Source organism: Gavia stellata, chromosome 34 (assembly GCF_030936135.1).
Source record: "Gavia stellata isolate bGavSte3 chromosome 34, bGavSte3.hap2, whole genome shotgun sequence".
NCBI classification, from domain to species: Eukaryota; Metazoa; Chordata; class Aves; order Gaviiformes; family Gaviidae; genus Gavia; species Gavia stellata.
In genome coordinates, this window is record NC_082627.1 from 3,234,194 (window position 1) to 3,246,532 (window position 12,339).

At 58.1% G+C, this 12,339-nt stretch overlaps 1 protein-coding gene across 1 annotated transcript in view; it reads right to left on the reverse strand.

Annotated features, from left to right (window-relative positions):
* The window catches only part of LOC132320275 (scavenger receptor cysteine-rich type 1 protein M130-like), a 114,516-nt gene that overhangs the window by 41,129 nt on the left and 61,048 nt on the right, over positions 1 to 12,339 (reverse strand). Inside the window, 5 exon segments of the mRNA XM_059832549.1 lie at positions 209 to 523; positions 609 to 701; positions 1,870 to 2,175; positions 2,412 to 2,720; positions 4,056 to 4,370. Of these exon segments, the coding sequence (XP_059688532.1) occupies positions 209 to 523; positions 609 to 701; positions 1,870 to 2,175; positions 2,412 to 2,720; positions 4,056 to 4,370 (1,338 nt within the window).

The window sequence follows — 12,339 nt, forward strand, 5'->3', positions numbered from 1 at the left end:
GCCCTCCCCGTTAACCACTGGGGATGGCTCAGCTCCCCCGGGACCTGCAGTGGGACCAAGGGCGTATCCCGAGGATACGCCTGGGTATCCCGAGGACAGGCTCGGACAGCAGCTCGAGGCAGCCAGGGACAGCCTTGGCAGTTCCCGGCTCTCCCCGTGTCCCGGCCTCCCCAGGCACCTGCCTCATGCCCCTGCTCCCAGCACAGACCTGAGCAGACGACTCCTGCGTCCTCCTTGTGCCCGCAGTCGTGCTGCCCCCAGGACCCTGCCGGGCAGTCCCAGAGGGTAGCTTCGGCCCCGGAGCAGTTCACACCATCCAGCCAGATCTGACCAGAGCCTTCCCCGAACTTAGCAGAGCCAACCACCTCCACCGCCCCTCCGCAGCCCAGCTGCTGGCAAACAACTGCAGCATCAGACACGTCCCAGCCATCATCGCAGATAGTCCCCCAGCTGCCCTGGTAGTAGATCTCCACTCTTCCCGCACAGCGCCCAGTCGCATTCACCAGCCGGACCTGCCGGCTGCCTGCAGTGGGAAGAAACCCCATCTGCCATCAGGGGCTGGTGCCCACCCAGCTCAGAGCCTGGGGGGCCCGTGCAGTGCCACTCACCCCAGCAAACGACCCCCACGTCCTCTGCAATCCCTGCTCCTGGTGCACTCTCAGGCAGGGAGGTGTTGCAGAGGGTCAGGTTGGCCTCGTGCCCTGCACACCGGACCCCTCGCAGCCCCACGGGACCCGTCCCTCTCTCAGCCTTCGGGGGATTGTAGGCTGTCTCTGCCTCTCCGCACTGCAGTTGCCGGCACACCACGCTGGCCTCCTGCACGTCCCACTGCTCATCCAGGACTCTGCCCCACGTCCCATGCTGGAAGATCTCCACTCGTCCGTCGCACCGGCTCCCTCCACCCACCAGCCGCAGGGACATGGAGCCGGCTGAGCCTGCGGAGAGCAGCCAGGCCCCAGCCCTTTGTGGCACCAGAGAACCCAGAAATCTGCAGCACCTCTCCAGGCTCTGGAACCCTCACAACACCCTGGAGCTCACCCACCTGCCCCCAGCCCTCTGCAGGGAGCTTCAGGAGCACGTTTCCACAGGATTTGTTTCCCAGTCCCTGAGCCTTCCGGAGCAAGACACTCTCTTTGCTCTTGGTGGGGCAGAGCCACCCAACAGGTCCCTGCTGCGCCAGATGGAGCAGCTGCCACAGGAAGGACCAGCAGCCGGTGCAGTTACCCGGGGACAGGCAGCGCTGGGACAAGCCTTGCCCAACCTCAGCGCTGGCACTGGCACCACTGAGACACCAGGCAGAGCCCACACGTCTCTGCCCCTCTGCACCCCTGGGGATCGGGGACTGGGATCCTCTGTCCCTGGCAGGGAGCAGAGCGAGGGGGGTCAGTCTGGGACTTGTGCTGACCAGAAGCAAGGGCAAAGCCCAGCCCTGCTCTGCGACCTATACCCCAGGTGTGCTACTGCTCCTGGGGGCACCTGGACAACCCCTGTGGGTGGGGAATTGGGCTCTGTGGGGCTCTCTGTGGGGCTGGGTCAGGGCTGTCTGCAGCCGGAGAGATGGAGCAAAGCCTTGCAGCCCTGTTCTTGGCCTGTCCTGCAGCAGGAGCAGAGGAGCCTGGGCCTGGCGGTGGCCCCAGGGCCTGAGCCGCCGCCTCGGGGGGCAAAGATGCCTGTCTCTGTTCTGTCCTCAGCTCTCCCACAGCAGAGCAGTCATTCTAGCAGGCAAAGCTCTCCACATTGCTCCTGGTGAAACCAGGTATTCTCCAGGGAGAAATTCACGCTGGTGCTGCCATGGGGTCCCCTGCTTTGCATGGCCATGCCACACCCAGGGCACAAATGGAGTTACCTCAGTGTTCTCCCAGCACTCACCTGAGCAAATGACAGCAGCATCGTTCTCGTGGGAGCATGGCGAGGCCCCCAGGGCAGTCACTGGGCACTGTCCCAGGTGGGCTTCAGTCCCATCACAGTGGAATGAGTCTCTCCAGACGGGGCCGGTGCCTCTCCCAAAATGCCCTCCTCCAGGAAGAGACTCAGCAAATCCACAGTCGAGGTGACGACAGAGAACGTGGGCGTCCAAGAGATCCCAGCGGGAGGCACAGAGAGTGCCCCAGGTCCCCAGCACCTGGACCTCCACCCTCCCCTCACACGCCGTGCTGCCATTCACCAGCCTGAACCCTGTGTACTCAGAGACAGAGAAAGATGAGAAAGGGTGCATTGGTGCTCTGGCACCCTCCGCAGCTGGAGGAGAGGCCAGAGGCACAGCCTTCCTTTCTGCTCCTTCTGCACTCTTTTAGGGCTGCACACAACCACATCACCCCTTCTGTCATCACACCCCGCACAGCACAGCCCCTGTCCTGCTCCCCCATCCCCAGCTCCCACGCAGAGTTCAACACCCCACCCTGAGTTCTTACGTGTGCAGGTGACACCGGCATCGTTTGCGTGGGTGCAGGGCTGGTCCCTGGGGGACCCCCTGGGGCAGGAGGCGAGAAAGGCTTCATTCCCCTCACACTGCAGCTCTCTGTCCCAGATGGGACCCACACCTTCTCCAAAGTGAGCTGACCCGGGCACGGACAGGGCTGTGCCGCACTTCAGCTCCCTGCAGACCATGTTGGCGGCTTTGGGACCAAAGTCTGAGTCACAGACAGTTTTCCACTGGTTCCCATCACGGATCTCCACACGTCCTGAGCAGGGGCTGTCCCCTCCGACCAGCTGGAAAAACCCTAAAGAAACCAAACTCCTGTGCGTTCCTAGAGCTCCCTGGCAGTTACATGCCCACGTCCCACCTCATCTCCAAGGTGGCTGCAGGCAAAGAGCCCCGCAACGACCCCAGCAGCTCCCAGTGGGTGCTGATGGCACAAACACAGCAGGGACACCCTGATGCTCCTCAGACATCAGCACTGCACTTGTGCATTTGCTTGTCTCCCAAACCCCCAGCCGCAGGAACTGCTCAGACAAACTGCTGCTGCCCTGGAGACCCTGGGCGGCCCAGGACTGGCCCCAGGCACTGCAGCACCCGGAGCACTTGAGCCCAAGGAGAGGGGCCCCGGAGCTGTTGGCTGCTGCAGCCTGCTCTGCTGGCCAAGCCCAGGGGCAGGCTGCGGAACCCCTTGGAGCCACCAGAAATGCACCTCATTCCTGGGTGGTTCTCGGGCTGTTGGGGAACTGCTGTTATATGGGACATCTCTCAGGGCACAGATGCCGTGTGAGCGTACCTGCGGTTGCTGTCGCCACCAGCCCCCAGCTCCAGCACCTACCGGGGAGGGCTCCTCAGCCAGGGCCAGAGGGCACTGCCAGGCGTGCACAGCCCTGGCTAACGGCTGGGCAGAAGGCAGGAGAGTGAGCAGAGGAGCAGCCCTGGACTGATACAAGCTCCCAATGCAAGGATAGGCACCAAGGAGAGCCAGAAATTGCTGGCAAATGCCCTGCGGCACAGGGCAGCCAGGGGCTGTAGGCAGGAGAGCCTGGGCAGCAGGTCAGCACTGCCGGCACAGGGTTGTTTCCCTGGGGGCTGGCTCTCCTGGGGGGACCCGGGAAGAGGAATGAGGTAGCTACAGGCCACGCTGCTCTGCTGCCCAAGCCCAGTGCTCCTCTCCTCTGAGCAGCCCCTCTGCTTTGGGGGACGTGTGTTAGCCGGGGATCACAACCAAGAATTCCCCAGCCACCTTGGGCCCTTCCCTGGGCATTTGGGTTGACACGTGAGATGCTCTCAGTGCCTCTGCCATGGGGGGACCTGCTCCTTGGTGCTGCCAGATAGCTCCTGTGTGAACAGGAGGAGAAAGCTGGGAACCAACAGAGACTGCGGGGCAGGGTGGGCATTCATCTCCCAGCCCCAGGCACCCATGGAGGGTGGGCTGAGCCGCATCAGGGGTCAGGCAGTGGTGGGTTCCCACTTGACTTTCCTCAAGGACTGGGGAAACCAGCAATGACAGTCCCAGCTCGGCAGTGTGACCGGCCCCACCAGGCCCTTCTCCAGTACACCCTTGTTTCCCTGAGGGCACAGCCAGGTCCCTTCCCCCATCCCAGTCACAGAGGTGGGGAACGGGTTGGCCCCTTACCTGAACACCTCACTCCAGCGTCCCAACTGTGATAACAGTTGTGTTGACCCCATCCGTTGTGTGTACAGTCAGAGAGGGCAGACTCGGTGCCACGACAGCGAACTTCATCCATCCAAATGGGGCCAGATCCTGGCCCAAAGGTTGCGTACTTAGGAGCTTCAAGAGCAGACCCACAGCCCAGCTGCTTACAAACCACTGCGGCATCGGCCATGTCCCATCTGTCACTACAGACAGTCCCCCACTGGCCCTGGTGTTGCACCTCCACTCTTCCAGCACAGCGTCCGCCACCATTTTCCAGCCTCACCTCTGCAGCCCCTTCAAACATTGACATGGGACGCATCAAGAAAGTGCGGAGCAACAGACTGCAGGTCTGGAAGAACCCCCTGCCCAGGACGTGTCACAGGCATCTGGGTGGGGACCTCTCCTCTTCTGGGCTGTCCCCAGGGCAGTGTGGGGGTCTCTATTCTCCCCATAGGCTGCAAAGGGCTGGGGGTGCCCATTGGCAGACCTGCTGTGCCATTCGCCACCCCACAGCCTGTGGCGCCTCCTCCCACCTCAACCACCCCCTGCTCATGCCCACCTGCACACCGTGCCCGGCCCTGCACAGGGCACCGTCTCCTCACCAGCCCAGCAAACCCTGTACAGCCCTGTGCCCCCAGGCCCACAGCTCCCTCTCCCACCCAGAGAGGCACAGGGAAAGGCAGAAGTTCGATTGACTTGAGCACCTTCTGCCCCTCATCTCACTGGCACATGCCAAGAAACCCCATTCCCAGAGGTATCCCGATGAGCCCACTGGTGCCCGCTGGCCCTATCTGTGGGACAAGGAAGCCCGCACTTACCCCTGCACAGTTGCACCCACAGGAGCAGCCACAGCACCTGAGGGGACAGGAGTCCTTCTGTGCCCATCCTGAGCCTCCTGCCCTCCTGGCACAGCCCTGCTGCGCCCCACTCCCTCTCACGGCTGCCGGGGACTCAGGCAATGGCAGGGGACTATATCTCTGCAGATGCTGGCCCAGCTGCAGGAGGAGCCAATCGAAGCAGCAGCACCTTTTTAGACGTTATCGGGAGCTATCTCCCCTCCGACACGGCCCAGCCCTCCAATGAACTTCTCCAGCGCGTTTCATGACCATATATGAGGCACATATATGTCCCGCTGCGGGTGTCACTGTCTCTGTGGCGGGGGATCGTCACAGGACAAGCTGGGTATGGAGGGGAAATGGGTCTGTCACTCCTTGAACCTTGCTGTGGGGACTGGGAGCACTGAGCATCTCCTATGCTGGGTTCATCCAAGAACCCAAGAGGCAAGTGTCCAGCTGCCCCCGAGATGTGGGAGCCATGGAGCTGGGGCTGCACCGGGGTCTGTGTTGGGATGGGAAGGAAACAGCCCCTGCCCCTGCGACAGACCCCGCTGTGCTGGGAGCAGCAGCTGGGCAAGGTCCTTGGCCAGGGGAAGAGCTCCCTTCCAGGAGTGCTGGCTCGCCCATCCCTCCCCAGAGAGCCCCACGGTGGGTCCCTCGCAGGAGCCAGAGCTGGGACATGTCCCTGCGCTGGCAGCAGACATGCAGCCCAGAGCCTCAGACGTGTCCCTGACTCTCAGTCTGTCACCGAGGGGCCGTTATTCCCCACGGGCGGATTGGGAGCTGGAGCCTGCAGGTGCACAAACCACAGCCCACGTGGCCTCGCAGCGCTCGCCGCGCTCCCCCCGCAGCGCCCGGGGAAGGCAGTCTGTGGTTTCCTGCTGGCACCGTGCCCAGGCACATCCCCGCGGTGCCCCCGAGCCACCCCCACCCCGACTGCTCCAGCCAGGGCTGCGGGGGCTGCTCCTTCGGCCTCGCAGACACGGGGCCGGGCAGCTCCTGTCCCCCGTGATGCCCCTCTGATGCACACAGACACTCTGCACCGAGACCCATGGCCATGAGGTGCCATTGGTGACGTGACATCACATCCCTCCTACTGACACTGCTGTGTACTGAGCAGTTATGGTGACGGTGACGTCACACCCTCCTACTTCTGCTGCTGTGAGCTCATGAGTTACAGTCACACATGTGTGTGCTGCCTGCGGGCTTCTGCTGATGACAGTTCTTCCCAAAAGCCATATTTGGGTGGGGTCTAAGTATTATTTTGATGCCATCAGAATCTGCTCGCCTATGACATTCCAGGGAACAAGTGACCTCAACCAGCCACTCACTCACTCCCCAGCAGGATGGTGGAGACATATGGAAGGGCAAAAGTGAGAGAAAACCTCATGGGTCAAAATAATGACACCTTAATAAATGGTGAAAAATAAAAAGGGAAGGACACAGGGGATGGAGAAGCACTCCCTCACACCAGCAGACCAATGCCCAGGCAGTCTCTGAGCAAGGGCTACTTTGGAGAAACTCCCCTCCCACTTTTAGTGCTGAACAAGATGCCATATGGCATGGAATATCTCTTTGGCCCGTTCGGGTCAGCTGTCCTCACTTTGTCCCCTCCCAACCTCTTGTCCACCCTCAGCCTCCTAACTGTGGGGTCAGAATGAGAAACAGAGGCAGCCTTGACACTATGCCAGCACTGATCAGCCATAGCTACAACATCAGGGTGTTATCAATGCTGTTTTAGCCACCAGCAGCTGCCTGGGGCAGTGGGTTTCTCCATGCTCTGCTGCACACTGCCAATACCTTTTCACTACCACTCTGCCATGGCAATGCTCTGGACCAGTTCTTCTGTGAAATCCCCCAGATCCTCAAGCTCTCCTGCTCAGACTCAGACTGTCTCCGGGAAGTTGGGATCCTTGTGGGTGGTTAGTTTCTGGGTATTCTGTTTTCATTGTGCTCTCCTATGTGCAGACCGTCAGGGCCATGCTGAGGATGCCCTCTGAGCAAGGATGGCACAAACCTTTTTCCACATGCCTCCCTCACCTGGCCACAGTCTCTCTGTTCATCAGCACTTCATTTTTTGCCTACCTGAAGCCCCCCTCCATCTCTTCCCCATCCCTCGATCTGGTGGTGGCTGTTCTGTACTCAATGGGACCTCCAACTCTGAACCCCTTCACCTACAGCATGAGGAACAGGGAGCTCAAGGACACCATGGAGAAATTGATCCAATGGATCTTGTTCCACCAGCAGTAACCTCCCTCCCCTTCTCTGCAAGTTCTCCCAGAGCTTGGCTTAGGCCTGGCCTCTGATGTCTTTCTCCTGTGATAATTGTCGTAATAGGTACCTGCTCTGCTTCCTACCACTTCCCTAGAGGCTTCATCCTGTCCTGTCTGAGCCTTTCACAAATGCTTTCAACGCTGCATCAGATCTGGCCTCCCTGACAGCATCTCAGCAATCAAAGGGGTCTCCTGAGTGCAGGGCCTGAAGGCTGGGCTGTCCTTAAAAAGCTGCTGCCAAGAACAAGCCCAAGGAATTAGACTTTAAAGAGGTCTTTTCTGATTCTTTTCTCCCTGTGTTGGGGGCAGTAAGCTTGTGGCAGCTCTGAGATCTATTAGACAGCAAGTGGAGCAAGACTCTATTCCTGGTGTCCAGGGGCCGTGTGGATGCTGCAGAGGCTCTCCATTACCTCTTTACGCTGCCACATGTATAGCAGGGCTGATGGCATATATTGTTCCCTGTGGAAAGGAGTCTGGAGGGGTCAGGAGAGAAAGGACACTCTCTGTGTGTCTTGGGGAGGGCAGTGAATGGAGACTCAGAAGATGAAACACCCCCAAAGGTGAAGTTTTCCCAGAGTAAGGCACTAAATCCAGACACCCACAAACTATGACCCTGCAGTTCTGTGGGAGCCAGTGAAACTGCAGCAGGCACAGGGAAGGGAGACGGCAGAGATGCGGGAGCTGCCTGAGGTGCCCCAGGGAAGGGGCTCTCACGCTGTCTTGGGGAGCAGGGCTGGTGGGGAGGCAGAGGGGGACAGAGGCAGGCAGGGCTGGGCATCACTTGCAGCATGAATGCGGGAGAGACAGAGAGTGACTGGCCTGTGTCTCCTTGTGCCCTTGGGGCCAGCTCCAGCCCTGGGGCTGATGGGGAGGCTGAACAGCCTCAATGGCCCTGGAGCTGCTGTGCCCTTCAGAAGGGCTGGAGCTGTGGTGGGAGTGCCCAGAGCTCGGCAGCAGCCTGCAGCGGGAACTGCCATGGGGCCGGCCCAGACTGGGCTGCTCTGCTGTGGTGGTCTGGGGAGAGGGCAGGGGAGGTGGGGAGAGCCAGGGAGGGGCTGGGCTGGGCTGGAAGGTTTTGTTGGTGGAGGAAAACAGCGCTGCTAGCTGAGCTGTGTGAGTGTGCAGGGTGGGAGCACACAGCAGTGTGATTGCGGTGCACAGCCAGGCCTTTTGGAGAAGGACGCAAGATATCAAAGGCAGAAAAGAGAGGACCTGGTCTGTGCCATGGTCCCTGGACACCCTGAGGAAGCTTCCCCATGAACACTGGCCAAAACCAGCCCTGAACTCTGGCCATTTCCACCTCTGGTGATACAAGCAGCTGTGGGCAGGGACTCTGCTGCACGGCAAACTCCATCTTCCTCCTGGGCTCAGTGCGTGCAGGGGCATGGCCAGCCCTGTGCAATCTCTCCTGACCCAGATGCTGCCAGACCCTGCAGCGAGGCTGTTGCAAAACCCTACATGGGATTCAACTGGGGTTGGGAAGGGACAGGCAGTGGTGAGAGGTTGCCACGGCTGGAGGAAGAAGCGTGGATGGCTGTCATGGGGAGTGTGCTGGGCAGAGATTTTCCCACCCCGAATGCACCCTGGTCCATGCAGTGCCTGCACCATGAAGCTGTGGGGCCATGTGGGGCAGCAGGACTTGGCCAGCCCAGCTGAGGAGGTCTTCCCTGCTCTGCCCACAGTCACCCCACGGGCACTGCCACAGTCCCTCTGTGCTGGGTGATGAGGTATCTCTGCGTACCCTTCTCTGAGCTCAATGGGCACCCACAGTGTGTGTCATTGCCTGGAGCTGGTCGTTGTGGCCTCTCTGCATGATCCTGACCAGGCTGTCCTTGGAGATGGTCTGTGATGGTCCTCAGCCCACAGCATGTGCCGAGTGCCAGCCCGGGAATGCCCCCTGCAGATGAGCTCGCACTGTGCTGGGGGTACAGGCAAGCCCTGCAGGATGTTCTCACACCAGGATTCTTCTTGGTACAAAGGGGGACCATTGCATGCTAAAGTAATTTCTGCTGGGTGGGAGCTGTGAGGGATGCAGAAAGGCTCACGGATAGAAAGATAATTTTAAAAAGGAAGAATAATGTATTGCACTCTAAAGACTTCGGTGCAGTGGGGCTGCATACAGGCACAACTCTGATACCCACCTCCACCACTGATATGAACAAAGAAGAAACCAGTTGCATGCTGATACTCAGACTCGATGTGCCATAGCTCCTGCCTAAGTTGTTCTCCAAGCCTCTTCTGAGCAGTGGGCCCACATTATTCTTTGCCTTCCGCTGGCTGCCAGCACACTTAATGAAGGCCTTCTTGCTAACCTCCACATCACTCAAGCAGTGCCCAGCCTGGGGGAAGCTCTGCCCTGGGCATGAGGAGGGTGGAGGGACGAGGAGCAGGGAAAGCGGGAAGAAGACCGAGCAGCTCTGCAAAAGGCCAAGGGGGAACACATTGCTGAAGCTGGGGCTTCAGGGGGGTGCGACCCATGCCCTGGGCTGCACACAGGGGCACTGGGCAGCTGCTGCCTCTGGGGTTGGCCAGGCTACCAAATCGGGGGAGATGTCAACTCGAGGGCAGGAGCGCTGGGATTTTCTTGGATTTCCAGTGCAAACGTGCCTGTGGGGAGGGCAAGTGGGCAGGCTCAGGCACAGGCAACTGCAATGGCAGGGGGGGATAAGAAAGTGTGCTGGCCTCCTGCCATGGCTGATCACTTTTATCCATAAAAGCCTGGAAGTTTCTTGTGTTTTCAAATGGTTCTCCTTGAAGGTGAAGCAGTTGTCTGAAACCCCTTTGTCCTCTAAGGCAGTTCCCCATGAAATCCAGCTTAGAAGCTCCTTGAACAACAAAAAATTTCTATCCTGAACAGCGAGGCTCTGATGCTGGCATTTGTATTGCATTCCTTTCTTGGGAATTTAAACCCCACCATGTGCTGTTCACTGCAGCCACCTGACACCGACCCTCTGTGGAAGAGCTCACGTACCCATGGTTCCAAGTGCCTATGGCTCTGTCTCAGATATTGGCTCCAGAAGGTCACGACAGGCCACTGCAAGCCTCTCATCAAGCTGGGCCCATTCCTTTTCCTGGGCCCATTGCGTTTGATTTCAGAGAAGAAACAGTTTTAATTCACAACAAAGCAACAAGAACAACAACAACCACCATTTTTCATGTTCCTGGAACAGATAGAAGAGTGTTTAGTTCTGCTCATACGGATATTGCATCCTGCTTTTAATGAACAGGTTTGTGGTTTGACAGATTCCTTGGCAGGAGGAGAAGTACATGGACAAACCCTGCACTGATTTTGAGCTGGTGAACTCCTTGACCTCTTAGGTCCAATGTTAAATTACTTCTGTTAGTAGCAAAGAGTCATAGGCCATAGGCAGTTTACTTAAATGGGATGCTTGTTTACTGGCAATTGTCTAAACTGCTCTAGGGTTGTTCCTGTTATCAGACCAGTATTTTGTTGAAATAATTGGGCCAAACTGGCAGAGATCTGGATTCAGGTAAGACTATTTCTCTTCAGAAAGACCTGCTGTGATCCTTCAGCAGGATATCAGCACCCTGGACTTGCGAGTGTTCATCTGTGCAAAAAAAGACTTTGCGGATTGCCTCTCTTGGGAAGACTGGCTCCTTACAAGCATTTTTGCCAAATAGGCAAGTTCTTATGGGCCTCACTGCCCTCTGCATCTGTCATGCATATCCCCTTCAACCGGATGGATCATTCATCCTCTGGGACCAAAAGTTCATGAGTAACGCTAATGATCCAGGCCATTTGCTAGCACACATTTCCTTCATGTTATCCTTTCCAGTCACATGAACCAGGCCTGGAAACGGTAGGCTTTGCTATGCCTGTCGTGACAAACCACTCAGCCCTTGCCACCGTCTGCCTTCAAACAGAAAGTTTTTTCAGCATGCACAACATCCTTGTCAGGGTGGCTTCTGCATCCGTGCCCCTCTGCTGCCTGCTGGCAGGAGCCTGCTGCAAGTTTTGGAAAGCAGCAAATGCTGCTTTTTGTCACTCCAGTCACTGAACTTGATCCTGTCCTTAAAAGATGAAGAGTGGTAGTGACCATGTGAGGCACGTAGATCTAAGTCAACCTCACTGCTCGTTGTGAAGTTCCTGTGAGGTTCAGTGTGACTGAGGATTAGAGGAACCATGACTCCTCATGAGCCATCTGCACACATGCCTTGAATGCTGATGTGCTGGAGCTTCAGTGCACAGGGCCCTTGAGACACTTGGGGATTGGGCCAGCAGAAACCTCCTCAAGTTTTACAAGGAGAAGGGGCAGAGTGGGACTGGACTGGACTCTGACCAGGAGGCCCTGGGCATTATGAGGGATGCCATATGAACCACTGGGAAAGGCTCACCATCAATACAGGCAGCTCCTGCATACGGAGCTGCATTGTAGCATGACCACCCAGACACGGGGAGTCATCATCCCCCTCAAACCAGCACTGGCGTGGCCACACCTGCAAGAGTCTGTGGGGCTTTCCATTCTGAAGAGTGGGAAGGAACAGGAGAGTGTCCAGAGGACACCTGCAAAGGTGGGTTTAAGGGGGCATGAAGCACATGACTTGTGTGGAGAGGCTGAGGGACCTGGGCTTCCTTGCCCTGGTGATGTGGAGGCTTGTGCGGGAGTAAGAGAGTAGCCTGAAATTAGGAGTTTCAGGTGGTTTCAGGGTGTTTTCAGAGATGATGGAGCTTTCCTCTGCAGTGGGAAACCACATGAGAAAGGAAAAGCGTGACAATATGCAGCTTGGGAGGTTGAGGCTGGACAGGAAGAGAAAGAGATGTGCCTTGAAGGGTAGTGCTGTGGTGCCAGAGGTCACGCAGAGGGAGCCTGGATCAGCGCAATGCTTTGTGTTTCAAGGCACAGGCAGGGAGGAAGAAGAGGTATCAGAAAAGGCGGGGAGATGCCACGGTGGGTGCAAGGTGAGGACCTAAGTTTGGTGTCCACAGCCTGCAGGTCTTTGTCCCCTTGGCAGCTGGCTCTGCTACAAGGGCCTGAGAGCAGACATGTTAGTCTCATGGAACTGGGGCCTCCTTACTTCCTTGCACCCCCCCAGGGAGGCTGCGAGGTGTGGTACCTTCTCTCAGCATTGCCCACCCGACATCACACTGCTCCAGGAAGAGCCCTGAGCTCTTTGGTGAGGGACAGGGTCCCC